The 27,352-nt window shown below is 47.7% G+C and overlaps 2 protein-coding genes across 8 annotated transcripts; one reads left to right on the forward strand and one right to left on the reverse strand.

The window, feature by feature from the left end:
* The first annotated feature begins 787 nt into the window (after positions 1 to 787).
* C15H1orf74 (chromosome 15 C1orf74 homolog) lies at positions 788 to 21,722 on the forward strand. Of its 3 annotated transcripts, XR_007123040.1 has the most exons (3): positions 788 to 1,003; positions 1,706 to 2,702; positions 21,699 to 21,722. XR_007123040.1 is itself a non-coding variant. In XM_047704894.1 (2 exons), the coding sequence occupies exon 2, from the start codon at positions 1,801 to 1,803 to the stop codon at positions 2,590 to 2,592; it is 792 nt and encodes a 263-aa protein (XP_047560850.1). In that variant the 5' UTR covers positions 788 to 1,003; positions 1,706 to 1,800; the 3' UTR covers positions 2,593 to 6,955. The 3 variants fall into 3 exon arrangements, 2 of the variants coding, with proteins under 2 accessions (XP_047560850.1, XP_047560851.1); XM_047704894.1 differs by lacking the exon at positions 21,699 to 21,722 and having other exon boundaries at positions 1,706 to 6,955; XM_047704895.1 differs by lacking the exon at positions 21,699 to 21,722 and having other exon boundaries at positions 986 to 1,105; positions 1,706 to 6,955.
* On the reverse strand, positions 3,092 to 26,263 carry TRAF3IP3 (TRAF3 interacting protein 3). 5 transcript variants are annotated; one of them, XM_047704887.1, is made up of 16 exons: positions 26,046 to 26,256; positions 22,104 to 22,507; positions 20,306 to 20,450; positions 20,100 to 20,163; positions 19,800 to 19,824; positions 19,505 to 19,534; positions 19,318 to 19,413; positions 12,403 to 12,474; positions 10,085 to 10,225; positions 9,824 to 9,961; positions 8,537 to 8,672; positions 7,940 to 8,002; positions 6,260 to 6,319; positions 5,046 to 5,182; positions 4,172 to 4,285; positions 3,092 to 3,343 (listed from the first exon to the last, which is right to left on the reverse strand). In XM_047704887.1, the coding sequence occupies exons 2-16, from the start codon at positions 22,446 to 22,448 to the stop codon at positions 3,251 to 3,253; spliced, it is 1,659 nt and encodes a 552-aa protein (XP_047560843.1). In that variant the 5' UTR covers positions 22,449 to 22,507; positions 26,046 to 26,256; the 3' UTR covers positions 3,092 to 3,250. The 5 variants fall into 5 exon arrangements, 4 of the variants coding, with proteins under 4 accessions (XP_047560843.1, XP_047560842.1, XP_047560841.1 ...); XM_047704886.1 differs by lacking the exon at positions 3,092 to 3,343 and adding an exon at positions 25,545 to 25,674 and having other exon boundaries at positions 4,025 to 4,285; positions 26,046 to 26,258; XR_007123039.1 differs by lacking the exon at positions 5,046 to 5,182 and having other exon boundaries at positions 26,046 to 26,255.
* Between the last annotated feature and the right edge of the window lie 1,089 nt (positions 26,264 to 27,352).

Here is a 27,352-nt window from a genome sequence, read left to right on the forward strand (position 1 = left end):
CCTCCGGTGTCAAGCCCGCAGTTCCCTTTGCCTCAGTCCTGCCCACATAACAATAAAGTTAGGCGCCGTTTTCTCAGCTGAGCGTTTTCAAGAAATTCTTGCCCTAGGGCTGGCAGTTTAGGTGTTAACCCTTCAGTGAAACACGTCCTTCTTACTGGCCTGATTGAAAAGCTTCTGCCTCTCTGTTCATGTCTCATGTGAAGCCAGAAAACTGAATTTCTCGAACTCGAGCCCGTGAAGGTGGGGTTTCTGTGTATTTTGTACGTTGTAATAATACTGTCAGCGCCCAGAAGCATGCCTGGCACACATTTATTCCGAGTGAACAGTGCCCATGCCCTTATCCCCCAGCTTCGAGATGGCAAATCTTGGGCAGGACAGCACTTGCGCACCCACTTCTAGGAATTCAGCCTCTCCAATTGGGGATTTAGGCAGGTCACAGTAAACAACTAACTTTGTAGGGCCACTCACAGGTGAGGATAGTCTGCAAAACATGTCGCTTTCTCAAGATAAGCTTCGTTTGGAGGGGAAAGCGCACTTTCCTAGACAAAGCAGAGTGTTTTTGCGCTGCGTAGCCCCCTCTGCATTCCCTGACTTAATAACACAACGCGAAGCTACGTGAGGGTAGCGGCAGGCTACTAGCTTCGCCAAGTCCCGCCTTCTCTCGGGCACTTCCGCCCCTCCCCGTCCCTACGCAGACGGGCGGGGCCGGCTTCTGTCTGGCCGGAAAGGGCCGGGCGATAGGCGTCCACACTTCCGGCACAGCCGGGCGGGAGGTCCTAACGCGGGACGCGCGCGCGGCCTGGATGACGTCACGGAAAGTGGCGGGAGGGCGTGTGTTGGACCTGCGCAGTAAGCCGGTTTTGTCGACCTGGAGCCCAGCGCGTTGCAAGGGATTTCCAGTGTTGCGGCGGAGCGTTCTGGTTTCGGCGTTTTCTCGGCAGCTCACAGGAAACTGGCGGGCGCTTTTGAGCCCGCGAACCTGCGGCGGAAGTGGAAGCAGAAAGTATGTGTGTATGTGTGTGTGAGAGAGACCTGTGACTCATTTAAGTCACTCTAATATGCTTAGCACTGCGTGTGGGGATTGGAGTGAGCCCATCTTCCGAAGGTCCGTAGATGACGGTCAGAAGGGGAAGGCGGGGCCGGCAAAAGTATAACCCTTCTGCAGTTATAAGACTTTATTTACTACTTCTACGTCCCAGGGTGCAGTGGTTGTAAGTCCATATTCTAGTGTATATTAATCGGATCGCTTTTCTTACAGCTGTTGGCGGGAAGATAAGGGGAAGTTGGTAGGGGAAAGAGGGCGTGTGGAACCCAGAATTCTGCCTCAGAAGGGCAGTTTTAGGGTTAGACCCCGGAATTTTGCCAAAGACAGCCCTGGCACTACTCTTCCCCGATTTCTTTAAGGTTTGAATCCGAGAAAGTAGTTTACAACAGGTAAAATTGAGAAGAATTCAGAGAGAATGTCAACGTAGCCATAAGGCGTGAAAGACACATGAATTTGAGACTAAGGAAGACTAAGTCAACCATAGAAATCAGGCAGCATTGGCGATCCCATCTTATGTGATCTGGGTTAGCATTTCAAAGCAGAGGGAGGGACAAAAAGATGTTTGGAAGTTGCTGTAAAATTTAGGGGAAGGCTGTTGGCAGGTTTCCTGGTATGTCATTGGCTGGTGTTAATAATTCCCTGCTACTGCTTTGTTTCTAGGCCCTTCCTCAAGTGCCTGGAGCTCAGAGATGCGGCCCAGGGGAGGGGACTATAGCTAGGTAAGGAGGCCATGCTTGCTGTTGCTTCCAGATTCCATGTCAGCACTGAGTCCTCAGATGCTGGTGGCAGCTGCTCAGCAGACCTTGGGCATGGGAAAGAGACGGTGCCCACCCCGAGCTATCTGCCTTCACCTAGCTGGAGAGGTGCTGGCTGTGGCCCGGGGACTGAAGCCAGCTCTGCTCTATGATTGCAATTGTGCAGGGCCATCAGAGCTCCAGAGCTATCTGGAGGAACTGCAGGGCCTGGGCTTCCTGACCCAGGGACTTCACATCCTCGAGATTGGAGAAGACAGCTTGATTGTCAGTCCTGAGCACGTATGTCAGCACTTGGAGCAGGTGCTGCTTGGTACCATAGCCTTTGTGGATGTTTCCAGCTCCCAATCTCACCCTTCTATTTGCTCCCTGGACCAGCTTCAGAATTTGAAGGCCCTAATGGCTGAGATCATCGTGCATTTGCAAGGGCTGCAGAGGAACCTATCCCTGGCAGTCTCCTGTAGCAGACTTCATTCCTCAGACTGGAATCTCTGTACTGTGTTTGGGATCCTCCTGGGCTATCCTGTTCCGTATACCTTTCGTCTGAACCAGGGAGACGACAACTGCTTAGCCTTGACCCCACTACGGGTGTTCACTGCCCGGATCTCATGGCTTCCTGGTCATCCCCCCATCTTGCTCTATTCCTTTAGTGTCCCAGAAAGCTTGTTCCCAGCCCTGAGGGAGATTCTAAATACTTGGGAGAAGGACCTTAGAACTCGATGTAAGACTCAGAATGACTTTGCCGACCTGAGCATCTCCTCTGAGGTAGTCACCCTGCCAGCAGTGGCTCTCTGATTTTAACTCTTCTCTCATGCAGAAGGTACTCAGTAAATAATCAGCTCTAGCTGAAGGATGGCATCTCAAGTACCAATTCAGAGCATCTTGAAAACACCGGGGGCAGGGGGGTGGTGCTATGATCAGTTGTCCACATCGCAGTGGGCATGGGATTAGTGGTGGCGGCATTGGTTGCACATTTGCCATTTCTGTACTAAGGAGTCCTCTTGACTTTGCTGAGATATCTGCTGATTTTTCCACTGGGTAGGAGATAGAAGAAGAGAGATTGTGGAGAAGGGCGGTGGAGGACAAGTGTATGTTCTTGTGTGGTAACTATAAATACACCTGCCCTCGTGGGTGGTGTCTGCCAGAAAGTAGAAGACTAGGCGGCTTTTACCACATGTTTATATACCACCAACTGAATTGGACTAGGGAGGATAGACGAGGATGCTCACATGTCTTACATGTGTGATGTGAATTGTCATTCCGGAGTAAACGAAGAGTTCTGAGGAACAGAGACTATTAGATGAAGTGTTTATTTTCCAATAGGTTAAAAAAAACAATAACAAAGTCAGAAATCTCAGGTGGGAAAATGCACACTTCAAAGCAGATCAACCTTCTGAGTTTTTTATTGAGTTTCTTGCTTCAGGTTTTCACCCAAGCAGTGGTCACAGGTGAGTCAGATCATCAGGCTGTCCTTCTTGGCCAGGAACACTGCCAGTGCTATAGCAATCATCACCATCAGCATCGAGAGCCATCGGCCACATTGCCTCTGTTAGGAGGGGTGCGGGAGAGAAAGAGGCCATGGGTTGTTGGAGAAGGTACAGGCAAAAATAATCTTCTTCCCATCCTAGCCCAGTGGAAAACCTTGGGTCAGTAGAGGAGAAAAGCTTTTTGTATCACTGTCTCTCTCACTTGGTCACATCCTTTGGGATAAAACCACTTTACTGCTGGTCCCTGGCCCCCCCAATCCAGGATCACTGGCTCAGGGAACCATACCCAGCAAGAGCCAGATACTTAGATACTGATATAAGAATAGTTAAGGAAAGGGGCGCCTGGGTGGCTCAGTGGGTTAAGCCTCTGCCTTCGGCTCAGGTTGTGATCCCAGGGTCCTGGGATGGAGCCCCACATTGGGCTCTCTGCTCCGCGGGGAGCCTGCTTCCTCTCCTCTCTCTGCCTGCCTCTCTGCCTGCTTGTGTTCTTTGTCAAATAAATAAATAAAATCTTAAAAAAAAAAAAAAGAATAGTTAAGGGTGGGACATAATTCAGCAAAATTATATTATGCTCTGTTCGTATCCCGTGGTACTTTTGCTCTCCTCACTCTTACCACTAGCTCATAATAAGCTAAAAGAACACCACTTCATACTTGAGCTAATAGTAAGTCTTCCCCTCGGGCTCAAGAATTCCATGAAAATTAGGCTTGGATGCATGAGCCTGTGTTTGCTGACACTTGTTATACTATCAAGCATGTAAACCAAGTTGAATGGAACAGGCTGGCCAGATGTTGGCACGGGCTGATAAACTTTATCTGCAGGATTTGGCTAAAGGAGGAGCCATCCCACCAACATCCAGGACAACCTGGGAGGATAGACCCTCTTACTCTGGGAGGCAGCTGTTGGCTGTGGTTCAGCTCTTCTTGACAGTGCTGCAGCTTACGCAGGCAGGAGAGATACTCGTCACTGAGGTTGTCTAACTCCGAATGCAGTTCTTTGCACTGGCGGGGGAGAACACCACCAACGTCATCACCACCAGTTCCTTCTGGGACAGAGCCCAGGTCTGGGAGAGGGCCCCGTGTGAGTCACCCCCTCATTCGTTTGGAATTGTTACCACCATCCTCCCTTCCCAGCTTTTCTCAGAGATTTCAGTTTGGGTTTTGACTGTATCACCTAGTTTTTCCGGAATGTGTTTGTTTAAATGATTATAATGCATATTACAATATTACGTATTATACATGTCAGTGCTCCCACGCGATTGTGTGTGTGCAAGTGCTTTGTAAATGGGGGCACCAAAAAATGAAGTTCTTGTAGCACAAAAGACCTGGGAGTGATCTCAGTACAAACATTTTCCCTAGGACCTAGTTGAGTTGCATGTGAATACTTCTGGGGATATGTGTGTTTCCAAGTATGTAGATGGAAAGGGTTTTGTTATTTAAAAGGCACACTTTATAAAAGTTTTAAGATAACTCTAGGACAAAGTGTGAGGGGTTAATATGTTTTATTAAATGTGTTTGAGTTTAGGTTGATGTTACAAAAGTAATTATTTAATAAAATCTGGAATAGCAGTTGGTATAAACAAAGAAGGGAAAAGATTGACAGATTAGCCCAAAAGCAAAGGCATTTTAAAAAGGGAAATGAATACCTGCTGGCATCCAGTCACTGTGTAAACTTCAAAATCTTTGCTCTCTGGCTGCCTCCCAGCAGTTTTCCCTACCATTGCGGGATGATTCCCTCACTACCTTGAGGTCACCGTCTCACCTCCTTTTCCTTGGCCTGGAGCTGCAAAGTCTTCTTTTGCAGCTGGTCTCTGAAATCCCATTCTTTCTCCTTCCCTGTACCCTCAGGTTCCACTTCATAATGGGAGGGCTTTGGACTCCACACAGGCAAAGCCTGATCTAAAAAAGCAGCCAGATTCCCAGTGATGGTGAGGTCCACACCTCTGAGGCAGGGTCCTATCACTGAGACAACCTTGGAGTGAGGGGAAGGGAGGAAAGGGAACAAGGGAGGACCTGTCCCTGATGAGACAGCATAGAGTAGAATTCTCTTCCTCCCATTGGGACCATGCTCAGTCTTGACACAGAGCTGGAATTTGAGCCCCTTGAGGGGAAGGTTGGCATCTTACTTTTCTTTGTATCCCTAGCCCTGTTTAATGGCAGATACTTCCAGAGAATACTTGCTAATCCATTTTCTTTTGTGATATTTCTAGAGGTTTGCTGGATGCTTCAGTATAACTAACCCCTTCTTCTCCCTTCTGGCTTCATTTCAGTCATGAGAATGGCTGTCCTGTCCTAGACTTCATCTTCCTATGGTTAAAGATGGCTTCTGAGCCATGTGGCAGTTTTAGTCTTGGTGAAGAGAGCACTGCACTAGGAGTCAAAAATTCTGGATTGTTGTCTTAGCTGTGTCCTTAATTCTTATGACCGTAGACTTTCATTTTCTTACCCATTCTATGGGTATCATAACTTCTGCCTTCTCTTTTACATGGTGATTGTGATGAGAAAACAAAAGACCATGTGGAGTGCGTAAGTGAGGAACTTGCCCTCTTTAACCCCTCATACATGATGAATTCTTTTCAGGGAGCTAAGGCAGCAGACTTTTGAGTGCTAAGAGTGACGTGATTATTGAATGCAGCATGGTGTGGGATTGTGGAGTTGGATGTGACTTGGAAAGTCAAGTGTAAAAATTGACATTAAATCCTGCGTTCAAAATCAATTTATTGAAATGTTCAACACAGATGTATATTTTCAGAGTAGAAATTCTTTTCACAGTTTATATACCTCTCAGGAAAGGAGGCTAACTGATTAAAGTGTTCTCAAAGTCAATCATCAGTCCTGAAAAAGCTCCCCTAGATCCCTGACCTAACAGACTTCTAGAACTGTATGGGACTCCAAGAGGTCCTGTAGTCCATCCCCTGCCTCTAGGCAGGCAAGAAAGACCACTAGCTTAGAATTTGTGGAAGTAAATTTGCTGACCTTTCTTTGTTAAGAGTTTCTCCTGTTCTTGAAGCTGTAAAGATTGATTCTGGAGCAAACCTGTGGAAAAACACAAGGAACTTGTCTGTACTAGCGTATCTACTGCACACAGTGTCTTTTCAGAACTTTGCTTCAAACCTTAATTATTTAAGATGTTCCTGGCCAAATTGGTTGAATTGTGCCCCTCCCCGCAATTCATAGGAAATCCTAATCCCTAGTGCCTTAAAATGTGACCTTATTTGGAGAAAGGTTCTTTACAGAGGTAATCAAGTATTTTAGGGTGTTAGAGTAGGCCCTAATCTTAAATTTTGGGATGCCTGGGTGGCTCAGTTGGTTGGGCTGCTGCCTTCGGCTCAGGTCATGATCCCAGCGTTCTGGGATCAAGTCCCACATCGGGCTCCTTGCTTGGCGGGGAGCCTGCTTCTCCTGCCTCTGCCTGCCTCTCTGCCTGTGCTCGCTCGCTCTCTCTTTCTCTCTGTCTCACAAATAAATAAATAAAATTTAAAAGAAAAAAAAAAAGGAGAAATTTCAACACAACTAGATAGAAGATATCTGAAGAAACATAGGGAGAAGAAAGCCATCTACAAGCCAAAGAAAGTGGCCTGGAACAGATCCTCAGAAGGAATCAGCCCTGCTAACACCTTGACCTTGGATTTGTAGCCTCCAGAAAAAAATAAATTACTGTTTTTTAAGTCACCCAGTGTGCGGTATTTTGTTAATGAATACATCATCCTTGTATCTCTTCCTACCATGTCTTTACCTTTAAGTCACCTTAGAAGAAAGACTTCCCCAGATGACCCTGTATGAAATAGCAACTGTTTTCCCTTTTAACCTGCTTTATTTTTCTCTATGGCAGCTATGACTACCTGACACATACTTAATTGTCCATGGAAGCTTCATACCTTATTGTAAGCTTCATTTAGGGACAGAGCTGTGTCAGTTCTGTTCAGCACTGTATCCTCAGTGTGTACACCTAAGGTGCCTGGTACTTGGTAGGGAATAAATAAGGGCATGATTTTGAATTGACTCCTTGCGCATTCAGCTCCTGCCCTATAGGTGCTCGTCATCTGCTTGTGGCTGCCTTACTCTTAACATGCATTGCATGAAACTTCTCTGTTGGGGTGTCAGGTTAAGGTGGTGGGAAGCCAGCAGAGCTATTAGTTGAATTGGGTTCTCCAGCTTTTCAGCCATTGCCTACATTTTTTTTTTTCTCCTGAAATGTCCCCTTTCCTCTTTGGCCCCAACAGGTAGTCCTGAAGTGGACTGAGGCATCTGTAGTGTGAGCTGATTTTCCGAACCATTCCTAACGACAGATGTCTATAGGACATACTCATGTATGTAATGACTGTCAGTATATAAAATAACTGCCTTAGAAAACTCAGCGTTTTTTAAAATCTGAAAATCCGGGGGAAATTTGGGTGGTTGTGTTTGGCACAGAAGGAGGAAAGTAGAAAAGAAAAAAAGACAGGCTAACATTAACTCGTGAAGAGCTGTGTAAATGACCTCACTTTTCAAGAAGGTCCGAAAACGTACAGAGGTGGAGGATACGTCAAAGAGGTGGAGGATACGTCAAAGATCAGGCTCCAGACCCCTCCTTTGGATGCCTCTTGTGGGGCAGGAGCGGCAGGAACACCAGAAAGAGCAGCTGTGCTACTCTGAGAATCTGGAAGGGGAACTTACCCTGCAGCTGCTGTACTTGGGCCACCAGGGCGAGTTTCTCCTCCTCTAACCTCTTCAGTTGATCTGAAAGTGAAATAATGCAAATCGAAATAGATGAACCTGAGACTTAATGTGACACCTGAGGAGGGGAGTTAGTCGTAACCACTGATGTGTGCTAAGTGGAAGTCCTCTCTTTTTTCTACTCGCCCTGGTTCTGGAGAGGAAACCAGTTCCTGAGCTCCTGGGATGTCATCGGCCCCAACAACAGGTTGAATCAAGAGTTGTATCTGCCCATGATTTCGTCGTCTACGCTGACAAAGAGACTAGGGTGGGATGCCTTCAGTATGCCTTGCATTTCAACTGACCTTCCCCTTCCAAATCAGAAATGCAGCCTTGCCACAGGTGACTGAAATGGGAGTGCTGTGACCTCGCTCAGAGGGACTGGCTGGAAGAGCCGGCTGATACTACCAGACCCGCTAGCACAGCACAAATCTTCAGGCTGGGATGATTAAAACAGCCCTGCCTTTCCCTCGAGGTAAAATGAAATTATAAACCCAACCAAAGACTGAGGGCTTCTCCTCCACCCATCTTCCTAGAGGCCTTGGAGGGGAAGAGTACCTTGTAGGTGCAGGGTATCCGAGCTGTACAGATCTCTGTCCCCCTGCAGGTGTTCAATCTTGGCCTGCAGTTCCTGGTGCTCATTTTCCAGAAGTCGCAGAGCCTGGTTCATCTGTAGGTCTCTACTGTCTGCTCCCTGTAAGGAGGGGGGCCCAACACAGAGGCAGGTCAGTGCTGGGGTGGAGATTGGGAACAGATCCCATGGAAGAGGAAGACTAGAATTTTAGAGACAGAGGGTTATCAGAGAAATGGAAACATTTGGGATTCTTTGTTTCTTCCATCTGCGCTTTCCTCATGCATTAGATTTTTGATATTTCACAAGGGACTCATTTGAGTCAGGCCCAAATCATCTCTTTTTTAGGTGTCTTCACACTGTCTTCTTATTCTAACACTGTCATTTTGTTTTTTTCCTTTGGTAGGGTCATTTTTCTCAAAAAATTAAGGTTCAAAAGAAAAAGGCCTTCATGAGAGATATGGCAAATAGTGTACTGGCCAGCTGGGTTCACAGCTTTGATAAGACACACGCTTCGGTTTATTAATTTGGCTACTCGGGTTCCTGCTTCAGGAAAATGATAAAGGTAAATTTTTGATGTGGGTCCTCAAAATTTCAAACCAAGTAAATAAAATCTATGAAGAGAAATAGCTACTATGGATGGAGGCCTATGCCAGGCATTGTGCTGTGTGCTTTGTAATGGATTACCTCAATCCCACAACAATCCTATGACATAGGTACTACTATTTGCCTCCTTTTGGAGATGGGGAAACTGAGGCTTAGGAGATCAGTTGACTTTGACCAGGTAACACCCATTGGAAATGATGGAACCCTTGAGAATGCCAAGAGTCTACTGTAATTGCTTAAAAATGACATTGGTAGGATGTTAGTCAATCCTCAACCTCTGAGTATGTCCGGGTGGCTTGTTCTGTGCCAGTAGTAGACATATCTGAGCTGAATGCTCTGCTGGTTTGGGGTGCAGAGAGTGGGTTGGAGTATGACAGTAGACTGATGAATATTCCAGTCTAGCTCTTTGCTCATGGATGGTATCATTCGGGGAACACTTAGTTCATTTGCATGAAACATCCTTGCTGAACTCACAATTAGATTCCAGGGCCCAAACAGTGAGTCAGATACAAAGTGGGCAGTGAGTGGGGGACTGAAAGCCAGATGCTGTCAGGTTGCCTTGAGAACCCCCATCCCAGCAGCAGCTTCTGTCCTCCCTGCTGTCACTGCCCCTCGTCCCATAAGCCCTGCCTTTTCTCTCCCCATGTGCCCACCCCAGGGCCTGGTACCTGCAGTTTGGACTGGAGCACGTGGAGTTGGCTCTCCAGCTCTCTGTGCTGGGTCCCCAGGTTCCTCCAGTCCTCCTTCAGAGCTTCATACTGGCTCCTCCACTCTTCACACTTCTGCTCGGCCAGAGCCAGTGACCGCTGAGGGGGTGGTCAGACAAGAAGAGGGTGCCTTGGGGGTTCCAGGGAGTTATGCAGCTGGCTCCCATGCTGCCCAGGGCCACCCAGGGTCCCAGCCCCAAGGAGTACACAGCATCCCTGCACCTGTGTGCTCTGCAGTTGCTGCTCCGCGCTCATTTTCTCCTCCAGCACCTTCTGCAGTGACTCCTTGGCTTTCTGCTCATAGTTGTTTTTCTGGTCTTCCATCTCCAATAACACCTTTTTCATTCCCCAAGGTGGGTATTTCTGTAAATTTCATGCAATTCAACAAACACATATTGAACTTCTGTGTGCCAACCCCTTAGCTGGGATACAGAAAGGAAAAGAATTTGCTCCTGGCCCCCAGAGCAGAGATACCAGTAACCCGGTGGACCTCCTTCCGCGCTCGAGGTGGGCAGGGAGAGGGTCCCAGGTGATGAGGGAGGTAAGTGGGGTTAACACGGTGCTCTAGGCATGTTGGGCCTCCCCAGGCCTTCCAAGAGCACTTCAAATTCAATATTTCCAAATCAAAATAATCTTTCTCAACCTGCTCCTTTCTCCTGGGCTGCCTATCTCGGTGACCAGCATCATTACCCACTCAGTCTCCCAAGCCTGAGACCAGGGAGTCATCCTTGATTTCTCTCACTTTCTCCCACCAATCAGTTGCTCATGGAACATTGTCAAATCAACCTCTTTAACACCTCATATCTGTGTCTTCTCCATAATTCCTGGCACTTCCTTGGTTCAAACTCTGGTAACACTATTATATGGGTCGATGTAATATTCTATCTTCGAGCCTTGAAGCTAAAGGGTACTTTCTGAAATGTAAATCTGATCATGTCACTCCCTTTATAAATCTCTCAGTGACTAAGGATCAGGTCCAAATTCCTTGGCATGGCTCCTACTTGAAAGCTCAGACTTTGATTCTATGCTACTTCTACCCAAACTGAACTGTTTGCAGATTCCCTAAGCACTGTGCATTTTGGCCTTTGCCTTTGTCCATGTAGCTTCTGCCTAGAGCATCCTCACCTACCCTTTCCACTGGTTAAACTCTACTCATGCTCAAGACTCTGTCCAAGGATCATGTAAATTCTGATAAATCTTGACCAATCACCCCCGACTCATTATGGATTAGGTAGCTTTTCTTAGTGTTCACATAGTATCCTTTGTAAGTCTCTATCTTCCCACTCTGTTGACTCATTTGTGTCCCTTATGGGATTGTAAACTCCTTCAGGGTAGAGAGCATACTTTTTTTTTCTCTTTTATCTTTGTAGCTCCAGTACTCTCAATGTTTTTAAATTCATATATTTGCATTAAAAAAAATTATCTTGGCTTCAGGAGTTAAGAAAAGAACAGCCTTGTATATTCAGTTAGGGTCTTCCCTTCCCTAGCCCTTTCTGCCCTGTGATTCTTGGGAAGGCAGGCAGCTTTTGCTGTCAACTCAGGGTTATCCCACTGAATAAACAGTAGTCTAGATGGTACAGACCTCAGGATCAATATGAAATCATTTCCATTTAGCTTTGGAATCATCTGAAATTTTGGATCTAAATGTGAGTGGGTCTTAGGTTCTTAGAATTTTCATCAGAAGCAGGATCCAGGAGGTCATACATAGGTATATCCCAGTTAGTGGACTTACCCATGCTGGCCAGCTTTTTTTAACCCCCTGCCCATTGAAAATGAAGAGCCTGGCATTCTGGATTATATGTTGGTATTTTATAAGTATGGTTGGCATCATATAGTTCCTAAGAGTCTGACAAAACAGGCCATACTGAAAAAACTAAAAGTTGTGGATCAGCAAACCTGTATATAAACTCTGTTCCCCTATAAGACTCCAAGCGTGCAGCCAGGTCCATCTTCTCTCCCTAACTCCACATGCGCCACCTCATTCTCTTATCTGACATCTCACCACTGTCAGAAGTCGATCACTTCTCCAGTGTGAAAGCTGATTTCTTTCTATCTCTTGTAATCCAAGATCAGGCCAATCAAGAGTTTACTGAAGATGGATAGCAATGCCATAGAAAAGCCAAGAGTTGTGGCCTTTTACTTTCTCCCAGAGACTGCTACTAGACTGAAGTTGCCCATGGAACTTTGTTACAATATCCAGTTTGTCTGTTCAAACATTGGGACCTTTGAAGGTCTATCTGAGCAATGAGCGTCTTTACTAAGGCCTCTCCCTACAGTTCCAGGTATTCCTAAGATTCCCCTGGTGCTGGCAGAGTCCTTGATGCTGCAGTTGCTTCTCAGGGTGCAGAGGGAAGAACACTAGGAAAAAGGGAGAAGAGGTGGGCTGGGGACCAAAGTGAAAATGGCAAAGCCAGAACCGAGTGAGTAGGAATGGGTGCTTTCAGCTCTATCAGGTGTCATTTCCAGAGAGTAGGATCGAGGCTCAAGCATTCTCCTTTAATTCTAAATTCCTGGGCTGGAAATATCTTAAGAAAGCTTACCTGGGTACAGGCGTACAGCTGGTTTTCTAAAGATCTCAGTTTGCCCTTCAATTTGTCTTCGTTAAGCTGGCCCTGGAGCAAAGGGGATGAGTTAATGAGTTTGGGCCAAAATATGACATGCAGAGTTTTCTTCTGTTTTTCCAGCTTACTGCCTAGAACGTGGTCTGTGCTCAAGCGATGTTTGTGAAATTGAACTCTTTCAGGATGTAGGGAGGAGGAAAGATGACAAAGGATGTTTGACTAGAAGAGGATCATTTCCTCTTTCTCTGAAATAGGAGAAGGAAGAATTGGATTGGCCCCAAGTCCTCTCTGTACCTTGAAGTTCTCTATCCAGTGGTTCAGGATATCATAGTAGGAGTTCACTTGAGGGAAATCTAAGCTCTCTTTTTCTTTCCTCCTTATCTCTCTCCCTTGTCTGTCTAGGCACTTCTATATTCCTCATCTCCTCTTAGTTTTATACACGGACCTTTACTTCTAAAGTATAGGCTAATAAGACTAAACGAGTCTCCATATTCCCTTCTTTACCCCTGTCATGGGCTGAATTGTGTCTGCCCCCTCTACTACCTTCCCCACAAGTTTATATGTTAACATCTTAACTCCCAGCTCCTCAGAATGTGACTGTATTTGGAAATAAGGCCTTTAAAGAGATAACTAAGTTAAGGGACACCTGGTGGCTCAGTCTATTGAGTGTCCAGCTCTTGATTTTGGCTCAGGTCATGATTGTGGGGTTGTGGGATCAAGCCCCACATCAGGCTGCCTGCTCAGCATGGAGTCGGCTTGAGATTCTCTCTCTTTCTCTCTCTCTCTCTCTGTCCCTCCCTTCCCCCCCACCCTGCTTTTTCTCTTTCTCTCTCTTAAAAAAAAAAAGATAGTTAAGTTCAAATAGGTCATTAGGGTGGGCTCTAATCCAATATGCCTGCTGTCCTCATAAGAAGAGAACAGAACACCATGTGAAGACACAGGAGAAGATAGCCATCTGCAAGCCAAGGAGAGAGGCCTCATGAGAAACCAACCCTGTCAACGCCTTGATTTTAGACTTTTAGCTTCCAGAATTGTGAGAAAATAAATTTTTGTTGGTTAAGCCACCCAGGCTGTGGTATTTTGTTATAGCAACCCTAACAAATACCTACCCCCCTTCTCCCAACACACACACACACACACACACACCCTGGGCTCAAGATGAGAGCTGTGGGCCTGGGTGGCTCAGTTGGTTGAGCACCTGCCTATGGTTCAGGTCATGATCTCGGGGTCCTGGGATCAAGCCTTCCACAGGGCTCCTTGCTCAGCTGGGAGTCTGCTTCTCTCTTGGCTCCTCCCCTTCTTCCTGCCCCTCCCCCTCCCCTGCTCATGCTCTCTCTCAAATAAATACAAAAATATCTTTTTAAAAAAAGATGAGAAGGGGCGCCTGGGTGGCTCAGTGGGTTAAAGCCTCTGCCTTCGGCTCAGGTCATGATCTCAGGGTCCTGGGATCGAGCCCCACATCCGGCTCTCTGCTCAGCAAGGAGCCTGCTTCCTCCTCTCTCTCTGTCTCTGCCTGCCTTTCTGCCTACTTGTGATCTCTGTCAAATAAATAAATAAAAATAAAATCTTAAAAAAAATGAGAATTATTTTTTCTTTTTTAAAAAAGAATTTATTTCTTTATTTGTCAGAGAGAGAGAGTGCACAAGCAGGGTGAGCAGCAGGCAGAGCAGGCAGAAGGAGAAGCAGGTTCCCCGCTAAGCAAGGATCCAGATGCAGGACTGGATCCCTGGACCCTAGGATCATGACCTGAGCCGAAGACAGCCGCTCAACCAACTAAGCCATCCAGGTATCCCAAGAAATTCTTTAAGAAAGCAGGAAATGGAGGAGAGATATCAAGACAGGGTGTGTGTATGTGGGGAGTGGTGGTGGTGGTGGTAGAAGGGCTTCCCCAAAAGCCACGTTCTAGGTATTCATAAGCAGCGGTTCTAGGTATTCATAAGCAGGGTTGGCTTAATGCCATTTTGGACTTCCCAAGAGAGACGCTAATCTCAAGGGTGAGGGTAGAGAAAGGCAGGCAGGAAAAGCCTTATCTTTTTCTCAGTTTTTCAGTCTTCCTGCTGAGTGGCTAACAATCTCCTTGCTGCTTTGTTCTTTCCTCCACCAGTAGTGGTCTCCCTTTCTCCAAAGGCAGGGTTTTGTTCTTCCATCTCTGAGTCTGACTAAAGGTTGTCTGTATGAGGGGTTTGGGGAGAGAGGAGGGTGCCATCGATGAGAGAACCGGTTTCCCAGAGGACAGGCCGTGGGTCTCTATCAGGAACTCTGATTTTCATATCCTTTCCTCCGGCTTTTTCCAACCAGACCCTGTGAGACACTTGTGAGGTCTACAAATTACATTTCTCTCCAAGCCTGAGATGCCACATCCCCTCTCAGTCAGGCAGCTTGGGTGTTTGGAACCCTCGTGATGTTTCTGGTCTACAGTGGCCTGCGTGCAGAGGAGGGGGCCTCTGTTTTGAGGTCTGTCCCCTTCAGTGAGTTTCAGGGCACCTGGGGGAGGCAGGAAGTGCCTCACAGCTCCTGTTTTGATCTTGTTTGGCTGATTCTTCTAGCCCTGGGAGCCAGGGGGCGCCCCCACCCTTTCTGCTTCCTGTATTACTCAGCTGGGCTTTGCAAAAGCAAAAAGCTTTGCCAAAAATAATTTTTCAAAGTGCCTCCTGCTATTAATGTTTTTCATAATGTCTCGTGTGAGAGCTGAGAGTCCAGGATTTGGCATCTCCAGTAGCCACAGGGCTTTGGGACAGATAAAAGAGACGGACAAAGACTTTCATTGTTCTGGGCTTTGGACTAACTGGTAAAAGGGCTGTATTTCCCTGAGTGACCTGTTCACTATCAATCCACTGGTCCTGAAATCAGCTCCTTCTGCACCCCCATTTCCTGGTTCAGATCTCTGCATTTTCCTTGTGCCTAAACTCCTGGCTATGGCAGAATGTAATGAAACCCACTGAGTTTAACGTTTGTCTTGCTGTAGTTTGAGAAGAAAGCAGACAAGCCCAAAGCAATATCCTTTTATTTTCCCCCTCTCTCCTACCCTTTTGGGGTAGCTCCTCTCTCCTTCCTTACTATGGTTTTAATCCAACATTTTGCCTCTCCCAACTGTTTCTGCATTTTAGACATACTCCAGATTACTTTTCCATTCGCAGTGCAATAGAAGACAGTTGAGGAGAGCCCCTTCAGTGGGGATGAAGGACCACCCAAGTCTGGGGCTTGGAAAAAAAAAAATCTCCTATCCACAGCTCAACCTTCCCAGGCTCCCTGAGGCAGGGAAGAAAGCTGTAGCCAAGTTGTTGCAAATGGGGCATATAGTTTCCTGGTCTGAGCCTCAGTCCCCTTGCCACACATGCTCCCGCCCCATCAAGCCCAGTGGTACAGTATGTGGGAAGAAGCACTCTTTACAGGTCTACTGTGGATGTTTTCTGGGCAACCGCCCCCCCCCGGGAGCCCAGGGCTCAGAGAGCACAGTACCCCTGGTTGGAAAGGGAGCAAGATGGAGGCCATACACACCTGGTGCTGGTCTGAGGTCTTGAGCTCCTGCTTCTGCTTGGCTTTCCCCAGCCTCTGATCTGTTCTCCAGAAACACCACCACCTCACCGCAGAAGCGCCAGCCCACAGCTCATCTCTGCTCTAGCAGGGTTTGCTTAGGGCTCCCAGCCAATCCCCCGCGGTGCTGTCATCTCAAGATCTCGTTTCCACTTTGCAGAACTTAAAACCCCAGTGTGCCCTGCTCATGTTTTGTATTGCCCAACACTGCCAGCTTGCTTTCTCTACTGCCCGAATTGTGTCTGCTCTGATGGGTGGACCCAGCTCTGGAGTCTCAGCAGTGCCCCAGGCCCCATCACCTCCAGCAGCCCCAGAGTCAGCTTTGAGGTGGAGGCAATGCAGGGAGCTAATTCTTGGGGTTCTCTCAGAGTTTGTGGTGAACTTCCATGCATGTGAAGTTAGAGAGTAAAATCACAGGGGCCAAATGGGAAAAATAAAGGCCTGAACTGGGCTGAATGTCAGTCCCTATTTTGGTCACATTCTTCCAATTAGTTTTCCCAATACCATAGTCCGGGCTTGTCCTTCAGCAGCAGTTGGGGCTTCCATGGCAGGGGTGGAGGGTTGGATTATTTTGTTTTGGGGGAAACAAGAGCTCTTAACTGACTATTTTTGTGAAAAACAGGAAGCTAGGGGGTTGGTGGGGAGGAGGAAGAATAGAAGGGTGTGTATAGGGAGGGGTGGGAGAAAACCACAACCAGAGCAACTTCCGCTTGCGTGCCCATTGTGGAGTGAAACTGCTCCAGAGGTGACCGTGGAAATGTCTCCCATTCCCGCCAAGCTTGCCACGACTCGAGCTCTGAGTGTGGCTTACCTGGGATGTCGCCCCAGCTTTGGCCACTTCCACACCTACCCAGAGCCACGGTCCCCATTGTCGTCAGAGATACTTCCAAAACACAGATCCAATCATTTTTGCCTCACTTCCTTGACTTTTTAGCATGTATATTGCCCAAGTGAGCACAGCTCCCCAGCTATTGACTGAGCTCCTTGGGAGGATGGGCCAAATGTTGCTCAGTATCCGACTTTAAACCCACATACTGAGTCCTCCCGTTGCTCCCCTGCCGCTTGCCTGGAGCAGAGTTTCTCAGACTGGGGTTGGCATGTGTTCTCCTAGATCTGTGATACATATGCCTTTCATTTAGGAAAGAGTCTCTGCATTATTTACGTTTGAGATCCCCTGTCCAACAGAAAACTTCATAATTCCAGAGACCTGTCTGAAGCCCCTCCTAGTCTTACCTTTGGAACTCCTCTGCCTCCATCCTTTCATTTCAGCCACTTTGTTAAACAGAGGCCTATAATCATTCTGATTCCTTTACCATAAACACCCTTTTCTTTCTGTTTTTTCTTCCCCATTATCATTTGTACTGCTGTAACCAGTAAATGACGCATCCTTCCAGACCTGGCTCAAATGGCCCCTTTCCTTTGGAGCCTACCCTGTTCCACTTCAGGCAGAATAATTGTTTCCTTCTCTTTCCTCTGCATCCCATTTTAGAAACCACTGTTACAGCTTTATCATAAGCTGCACTCAGGTTATTTACTACACGTCTCTCTCTTCCTGGTTGATAGGTGAGCTCCTCAAGAGCAAGAACCCTACTTCTTTTTGTCCCTGTAGCATGGGGCTCAGCACACAGTTGAAACTTATCAAATGCCTGCTGAATAGATGAGTGCGATGATCTCAAATTAGTTCAGCACCGGAAACCACCTGGCATGCACAGCTGTCTGTCCAGGCTCCTGCTCTGCCCGTGACAACGACTTCCTTGACAATCAGGAGCCCTGAGCATAGACACTAAATCCCGGTACAATGACATGTGAGGAAGGAGGCCTGAACTGAGGAAGTCTCTTTTACATCACTGTCAACTTCTTGGTTTTGATCCACACCCTCCCAGCCCATCTCTCTGTCTAAAGACAAGTCCTCTGTGCTGGAGGGTTAGGTGATCATGGAGGCCTGTGAGGTTGTGCTTTCTCTTTGTCTGCCCTGCTCTTTGCTCCGGTGGCGTAGCTCCCGGAATAGCATAGTCTAGAGGGTTTCACTATGGGGTCTAAGGACCCCCCCTGGGAGTCCCTGAGACCCTTTCACAGGTTCGGTGAGGTTCTTCCCTTTTCATCTACATATCTGCGTGAGTCTGGATTTTCCTTCATATACTTCAGTCAAAACAGTGTATTACAACAGATGGAAATCGGAGAATCGAGCAGTCTTCTTTTCAGACTTTAAAAAGATTTGCCAAAGTGTAAAACAGTGCTGCACCCCTCACTATTTTTTTGAAAAACATACTCATTTTTCATAAAAATATGTAAATTAGGTTCACGTGTAATGAGCTTATTGTTGTTTTTTTTAAATTTATATACATTTTAAGATTCCTGTTTTCATTTCTCATATGGTAAATCCTAATAGGATAAATATAAAAAATTCTTTGCGGTTTTTAGTAAACTTTTTTAAGAGTATAAAGCAGTCTTGAGATTAAAAAGTAGGAAACCCATTGCATTAGACCATAGCACACCTCTAGGTCTTTGCTTGTGTTGTATCCCCAGCCTAGAATGTAGTTCCTGCTTCCACGTTAGTCTGGAAAACACTTAATGTAACTATAAGTATTTCCCTGGTTCTCCTCTTCTCTGGAGTCATTCCTTCCTTCTTGTGTACTATTATATCCCAAAAACATTTCTCTTATTTCATTTCTCATATCTCTGCATTGTTTGGGCATCTGTTTCCCTGCCAAAACCACAGCTCTCTGAAAGCAGGGACCCTGACTAATTAATCTCATGATTTCCAGTGCTCAGTACGGAGAACATGATCTATGAATATTTGTTGAATGAATGGACTAAATTAAGGAGGTCTGAATTTTAGTTCCAGTTCTGCCTCTAGCTAGCAATGTGACTTTAGGCAAGTCACTTGACCTCTCTGACACACAGTTTCCTCATTGGTGAAAGAAGAAAACAGACTACATGATCTCTAAAATCGCTTCTCACTTTGACCTTGATGTCTAAGCTGATTCGTAGGTACACGGTTGCTCACAGTTAATATTAGAGTGAATCCCATACAAAAAAAGAAGTTAGCATTTACCATAATCAGTAATAGCAAATATATGGGCATCTTCCTTCTTTTCTCCCAACAAATTGAGCCATGGGAATTCTTGCCAGTTTTGGTTCTGGGTCTTTCCTGGGTGTGGAGTAGTGTGGCCCCAGCTCGTGACTGTGGATTTAGCTGAGCTCTCCTATATAGTTACTGTGACATGTCTGACCTCTAGGTCTTAGCGCCTCCCACCTCATCTCTTCAGTAGTGAGAAAACCTCTTCCCTTGCTGGGATCATATGGAAAAAGGAACAGAAACTCACGAGCTTTATTCAAATAAAGATTTCATCCCCTTACCTTCCAAGAGTTGTCAGAGGCCCTTATCAGAGTGGAGAGTAGGTCTTGGAGAATCACCATTTTCTGTTTTAGAACCAGCTCCCTTTGTAAGGCCTCCTGAGGGGCAAAACACAAGAAGGGACATTAACCTGGAAGAGGAGGGAGCAGGTGGGGAAAGAGCTGAGGGGAGAGCTCACATGTTACTTACTTTGAGGTACTCAGAAAGTTGGATGATTTCCTAGAGAGAAAGAAAAGGGGTATTCTAGAAGATTCTATGTCCTCTGAAATCCTGGAACACAGAACCAGAGCCAGGACTGACTTGTGTCAAGTAAATGTTGTTCCTTGGCTCAGACAGAGTCCCTCCAGGTCCCCATGTCTGTGCTTGTCCAGGAAGAAGGTGCCCCTTCATCCTAGCTGTGTTTACCATGGAATTCCAGAATGTCAGATCTTGGAGGAGCTGAGATACCATCTGAGTCAACCCTTCAAAGTGAGGATTTTCTTACCTTATCCAGAACCGCAACTCCGTAACTGAGAAGAGAAGAAATGAAAACAGAAATGACAATGGATCAGAGAAACAAGCACTTGGGGAGAGGTGGGTAGATTCCTTCTCCAGTCTCTTCTGAGGGCCAACAGGGTGGGGCAGGTCTTCCTTTCTCTCAATTAAGGAGGACATGGAAGTTCACTGTTCTCCTTCTCCACATGGGGGAGCGGGTGGCGGTGGTGGTGAGAGTTTCAACAAAGCGTAGACGAGAGGAATGGTGGTGTATGAAGAAGCTGGGGGCAGGAACGGAGAAGGTACTCACTTGGTTTGCTGACTGGCATCATTCTTAATTGTTGGCTGGGCTGCTTCGGCCTTTGTCTGAGTGCCTGAGCGATAGAAGATAAGGCGATTCAGAAGCCATGGAGGAGGAAGTGGGAAGGGACAGGGGCTGTCCACTGTCAGCAAGCTGAGCCTGCTGTAGCAAGATTCTCTGCAGGCCCCAGTGAGTGAGGGAGGCTCTGCTCTTACCGCGATGGTGCTGGGGTGTTTTTTTGGTGGGAGAGTCCTTCGGTGAAAAGTCCCTGGCCTGGGAGAGGCGGTCAGGTAGATCCCTCCAGGTGCCTGAGGGAGGGTGACGCTGGGTTCGAAAGATCTCAGAGCTGGTGTCTGACACCTGGAAAACAAGTGGGGGATGCTGAAAGCTTAGAGCCTCTTAGAGCATGATTCTTCAGCTAACTGCAGAAAGATGAACCCGTGATCAATTTCCAGTCTAGAACACCAAAACAACCCATTCAAACCTTGAAAACTACTAAGTTGTCCCTGCTCCTGCCCTCTCTCATCCTAGCTGGTGGGAATTGTCCTTCCCAGGCCAGGCAAAGAGGGAGTAGGGCTTGACTCTCCTTACTTTCTTTGGAATCCCTGTCTACTTTGTTTGATTTCGGTCACTTATGCTGCCCACAGTGATGTGGAGAGAGAACTGGTCTGAGAGTGAGGGCGTCTGGGGTCAGACCCTGCCCTTTCTACGAGGTCTCAGTCTCCTGTCCATGTAATGAATCTACATGACATAGGCAGTCTCTGAGGTCCTTTCCATATTCAAGAGGAGGTTTCCTTCCTCTCAGGGATGGATGGAATACTGCTGAGGTTTTTGTGAAGAGCAGGGATGTGCAGGGAGGGGTATAGTAGCAGTTGTCACCATCTAGTCCACTCTTTTTAAATATCTTCTACATACACACTCAAAAATTCTATGGTTGTAACACCACCAAAAGGCTAAGGAATGCCTATGGTGGCCAGTTATGCAGACTGACTCCACCGCAGTAAAACTTCAGTAACTGATAGGCTTAGGTGAAATTCTTTAGTTACGTGTGTTTTGTTCTTTCTCTTCTTAAAAAAAATTTTTAAACAAAAAGCAAGCAAAAAAAGAATAGAAACCTTGCCGTAGAAACTACACAGTTGGTTTTATTTCACAATCAGGCTCAAGGATCGTTTTTCTGAACAGGACCTTCTGTTGTGGATGATAGATCCATTAGTTAAGAAATCCCGACTGAACTTCTAGTCTGGGTATGGAACTAGGCCAGGTACTTCCAGGGAATACGGTGGACCCGTCCCCGCTGTCAACAGGCACACAACATGGATAGAAGACACAGATGGCTGGCTGGCTTAGATCGCCTCAGCAGACCCTGATTTCTGCCAGCACTGCTCCTTCCTAGGCCAGAACGATGGGTTCTTGAAGTATTATTACACAATCTTAGAGGATTTATAACCTCATAAGGACCACAGAGAGCAGAAGTGGCCTGAGGAAGCCAGGGAAAGCTTACTGGACCAGATGAAGCTTTCGTTGAATGAATTTAGTACAAATGGAACAGTCCAAGTGGAAGGGAAAAGGTAGGTGGGTGCAGCAGCCTCACAGAAGAAGAGAGGACAGGTGTGTGTGTGTGTGTGTGTGTGTTCCTGAGAGGGGGCATCAAGAAGATGGGCCTGTGTACCTGGCATACAGTAAGCACTCTGTAAATATGTGTTGAACGATATATGTATAGACCACCTAAATTCGAACAGATAACTAGGAGTTAGCAATGGCGTTGCTTACATTTTTTTTTCTTCTTTAAGGAAGAAAAAGAGGCAAGTACAAAACAAAAAAACAGCTGAACAAACAAATAAAAACCCAAACAACAAAAGTCCCTGAATGAGTCTAAGTGGCTCAGGGAAGTGACTCTATTACTGAGGAAGCAGGAACTTAATTTAAATTTGCTTTTCAGTGAGTCTGAGCCCACCCGCGTGCCATAGTACCCCTGCCCCTGTCCAGAGCAGCGTATCCCCTGACATGACCCACCTGCTGCTGGGGGGAAGAGATCCTGTGGGCCCCAGACAAGGGTTCTTTGAGGTCAGTTGGCTGGCCTGGCCTCCTGGAGGGACCTCGCTCCTTGGCCCTGGGGCTCTGGGTCTTGCCTTTCTCCTCCACCTCCAAGTTCCTCCTCCTGAAGAACTCCTGTTGTCGTGCTCTCTGGAGCTGCTCTCTTTGCTGGAGCCTCAGTGCCTTCCCCACCTGGCGGCAAGTGGTCACATTGGGGCGGCAGCGGCGGCTCTCACGGGTCTCCTGCCGGCGCTCACACTTGGCCTCGTAGCTCTCAGCCCACCGGGCCAAGCGAGGGGAAGGCCTCGGGTCCGGGCTGATCATGATGACCTCCTGAGCACCTGTTGTGCTTGGCTTCCAGTTCCTGGAATAGCTCCCTGGGTCCGCCAAATGCCAAGAGGGAGGAGAAGGGGAGGGGTCAGGATATGGGCAGAAAAATGACTGTCTCCCTGGACCAGGGGCGGAAATAGCATAGCCTCCCCCTGCATGTGGGTTGAAAACGGACAAGGTGATGGTGTTGAACTGGGAGTCAGGACTCCTGGGTCCAGGTTGTACCGGGCACCTGTAACTTTTGCTTTCCTCTCGCCTATGTTTCCCCCTCTGCAAAGCAGAAAGATCTCTTTGGCTACCACTTCTTCCTTGACCTTCCTTGACCTCACCCTGCCTCTGAGTCAGGGGAATCTGAGAAATAATTTATGAAAATTGACATGGCAATTGATGAAATTTGGACGGCAGGTAGGGATGTGTTCATTTTCCAGAGACTTCTAGAGAACCAGGTAAACTGGCTCTCTGTTCTCCAATCTAGAAGGAAAGCCAGCATCTTTATGCTCTCTTGGCCCAAGCTGATGCTAAAATAGATGAGTGACTCTTCTCAAAGCCTGGAGAGATAACCAGGCCCCCCAAATTGGGGCCTGTCCTGTGACCCACTGCTATCTTCTTAGCCCTTAATAACTAGCTTCTGAGTCCGGTTTTGGGTGTGGTTTAGGAGGGAAACCTCACACTAACTCCTCTAGTCATGGAGTCCTGACATTGGTCCGTTGGTACTCACTCCTGGCCCAGGACTGGGCTCTGACCGGGAGCACATCAACTCAAACCAGTATTGGCTGAGTACCTCCCTTCTGCCCAGCATTGACCAAAACATTTCAGAGCCTCCAGCTCAGTAACTCTTCAAGCTGAAGTTTCCATGTTTTAGAATCTCCTCCCTATTGGGGCTAAGTATGCTGCCAGGTCTGCTCTCCTTAGCCCAAACAGAGATCGTGCCATCAAAACCAGCAACCATGCAAATGATACCTCAATAAGGCTATTATAAACAGAAAGGAAACAAATGAAAACAGTCACTCCAAGTCCCCAGGGAACCAGGCTTGGTGTAGAAGCCATACTTGCTGCCTCTTCTTTCTTCTCTGCACTCTTCTCTCTCTTTCCCACTCTTTGTCACCTACCTTCTGCACATTTGTTTCTTCTCCTAGAACCCTCTGGTAGCTTGGCTGAGTTGGGGCTGGAGCTGGCTGAGCCAGATTCTGAGCACAGGAAATTCTGTGCCCTGCCTCCACTGATCACTGGAGTCAAGCCCAGTGGATGATGAAGGAAGAGGGACTCCCGCTTCCAGCTTCTGCTTCTCTTCTCTGTCCCACAGTGTCATCACCCACCACCCGGGGAACCCAGCTCCTGGATAGGGGAAAGAGGGCATCTCAGCTTCACTGGTCAGCAGGCACTCTCCAGCTCTGGCCCCTTCAGTTTATTTATAAGCCAAACAGACTCAACAGGTAGCAGCCTCTCTGCCCTTTCATTGGAACTTTGCTACCCATCTGGCTCAGTCCAGAATTCTCTGCAGGATTCTTACTCTCTCTCTGATCAGGCCACTTATGCTCTGGGGCCATTCATGGGTGAGGCGGTCTCACTCCAGGAGAGGGTCTTATAAGGTCAAGCCAGGCATTCTCCCAAATGCCTGACTCTGGAGGCTTGGAGGGGTATCGCTCTGGCCTTGGGCCGTGCAGGCCCCAGGCAGAATTGTGAAGTTGTCAGTGCTTTCCTCTCATCCCATTCCTGGGGAGCTCTCCCCTTTCTTTAGACTTTTCTCCTCATTCCTACCCTGTAGGGTTCCCTGACTTCCCACCTGCCACTTCTGTTATTTAAAAACAGAACAGGATCCAAAAGGCCCATTGGTATTGAGTTGTGAATGACTGAATGATTGTGTACAGGTGAGCTCCACATCCAGAATCTACCTTGTAGTAGCTTAAGCCACAACCCCTGGCTATTCTGCCTTAGATGGGGGCAGCTGAGAGCCCTGGCTCCTGGCTGTGTAGGTTCATATCCTGGCTCTCCTAGTACCTCTGTGCTTTTGGACAAGCTATTAACCATCTCTTAGTCTTAGTTTTTTCATTTATAAAATAGGACCACAACCTCCCTTGTAAGCTTGTAAGAGTTAAAGAAAAAAAAAATGCCCATCGAGCATCCGGCACATAACACACAATAAACGTTAGGTTTTTACAATACTGAAGTAGGATTATTATTACCCCGGTCTTGCTGATCTTGGCTCTTAAAGACTTGGTGCTGTAAGACCGAGGCCTCCAGCTAGACTCCAGGATCAAGAATGCCTCATCCCTCTGTCCCCCACTCTCTTCTCTTGGAAGGGGTGCTGTTTACACATGGAAGGGATGTAGTCTCCGGTTGAAATCATATGTACGGCTCTGGTTCATCTGGGTGTGGGCCACAAGGAAAAGGGACTTCTCTGTGATCTGGGCACAGCTGCCATCTCAATTAGGCCCCGCAGAAAAGCAAAGAAGAGGTGGGATGCAGAATCCAGGTCCAGCCCATCTGCTTCCCACCATTAAAACGTGGGCCACTGGGTCCCCTCCCTATTTGGCTCCAGGGAATCCGAGGGCTTTGCAGGGGAGGCAAAGCCAGTAATTATGGAGAATCCGCCTACCTCCCTGCTGTGGGGAAGAAAGGGCTGCGGGGGAGGAGCCGGAGCCTGAGATGGGGTCTCTCCAGATTCTGCCAGGTCGCGGACACCAGTGCACCAGTCCGTGGACACGTGGGGTGGCCTGAGTGGCAGACCCCGGGACCGGCGACCCAGGTAGAGTCTCACAGTACAAATGGCTCCTTACAGAACGGAGCATTCCCAGACCCCCCCACCCCCACCCCCATAGGATTAGGTGCACACAGCTGAGTGGAATCCCGTCCAGCTTTCAGGGATGTCTTGACCGTTCTGATTTGCTTAAACACAAGAAGCCGTGTGGGATGGCTGAGTGACAGGGATGGGCTGCGGACGAAAAGGGAACTGGTCCCTGTGTGGTTCAAAGAAAGGTCACTGGGCCGCTGCCCAGGCTTTCTGGCATCTGGCAGCATGACAGGGCTTGGAGGAGGTGATACAGGCTCAGGGCGTCCTGCCACAAGGAGAGGTCAGGGTGCTGCCCTCACCTGACAGTGGTTTGTTGCCGCCTTTCCAAGTCTGCTCCTGATTCCTGTCTGTGTGTGCAGTGAGGGGCTTCCCGCATAGGTCTGGCTGCTGGGGGGCACAGCTCCCAGTGTGAGCTTAGGAGAGAGGGGCCTGCACAGAAGCCGCGGAAAGGCAGCGTGTTGTTTTGGGGACTCCTGCTTTGAAGACAACTGTAAAAGGTCATTTAATTCATGCCCATCACTGGCAAGCTGGGACCCTAAGTCATTTGACTCACTCCTAATCCAATCTAACGGACGGAGCCGAGGAGCGTTCAAAGCTGTATCCCTGGGCCACGCCTGGTGCTTCCCGGAACCATCGCAGGACGCTTTCCTGCTTACCCCACCCCCAACACTCTTAAACCAACTCATCTGCTTCTGTGTCTCCCCCTTCAGCCTAGGGAAGCTTGGGTGACAGATCATTTTCCCCGCCCCAGAGTCAGAGGTCCCCAACCTGGACACAAAAGCATCCTCCTTCTCAGTTACCTTGGGTCTCAGGCTCCAAACCAAACAACTCAGGAGAGCATTCCAGCTCCTGGGCAGATCGTGGCTCTGGTCTCAGATGGGGTAGGACAGCTGAGTAAAGTGCAAGCTCTCAATCTGTGGCTCCGGGCCCCCTTAGCGTTTCCCTTGTTAGTACGGTCTTTCTTTTTGCACAGCAGCCTTTGCTGAAACAGGAAACAGACAAAGCCACAGTGCTTGCTCACCCCAGTTCCTCTATCTTGCTCTTGGGCACAATCTGAGTGGGCCCCTGAGCCCTTGAGGCCTCTGGGGCTGGGCACAGGAGCTCCTCCCATCTTCCGGCACCCCAGCCATCCTGTCTCTGGCTAGTGGATTGGTGTGAGCTCTCAGGTGGTTTCAAATCCAGATCCCATTCTACAAAGTAGACAAGGACGGGACTCAGGGTCACATCCAAACCTTGCAGTTTCAATGAGGAGGAAAATACCTTTCTGACCTCGAAGAGATGTTCTCAGTATAGGTTTTCATGCATATCAGGTAGCTCTGTCTGTAAAGATTTTCTCTTTCCTCTGGATACCTCTTCCCAATCCTAAAGGGTTCGAAAGAGTTTCTGTTCTTCCAAAGTACCTGGTATCTTTTTCAGAATTCTGGAATGAGGCCAGCTCCAAATTTGCTCCTTTCTGAAGCAATGAGGGGGTGGGGGTATGAAAGATAATGGGGGGGGGGTGGCTCGGGCATGATAGGAGCAAAGCAGACAGAATCTCATAAAAAATTTCTTTCCAGTTGACTAGGAAATTTGGGGAAAAACTAGAAAGAACTGATCTCTGTGCATTAAAAAGAAACTATTGCAAATGATATTGTCAGGAAATTCACAAGAAGTTGGGGATAAGAAGGTGGAGAGGCAACTGCATTAGGACAAGTTAACTAAGTAGCTTTGTAACAGGGAGGAGTAAGGAGTGGTCCACTCAATGAAGCTTCTGTGAATTCTAAGGCTTGACACATGTGAAGGGTATGAGACTTTTAAATAGCTGTGAAAACACCTATTAACTTGTGGGGCCTCTGTCACAATCTTCTCTGGTGCCTACTACTTCCCCCATTCTCTGAGGAGGAAAAGAACAAGGAGTGGGCGGGGAAAAACCGGAGCAGGATTCTCAAGCGCTAGAGCTGAAGGTAAACAACATTCCTTCAGGAAGACAGACAAGGGCTCAAGATCCTGGGGCCCTGAATATGGGGATGAGAATGAGTAGAGGATAGAGAGGTTGGGGAGTCCAACATGGTAGGAATAAGAAATTTTTATTGGCACAGATGAGTGAGAGGGTGCCAGTAGTTCTTTA

Source organism: Lutra lutra, chromosome 15, assembly GCF_902655055.1.
Source record: "Lutra lutra chromosome 15, mLutLut1.2, whole genome shotgun sequence".
In the NCBI taxonomy this organism is placed as follows: Eukaryota; Metazoa; Chordata; class Mammalia; order Carnivora; family Mustelidae; genus Lutra; species Lutra lutra.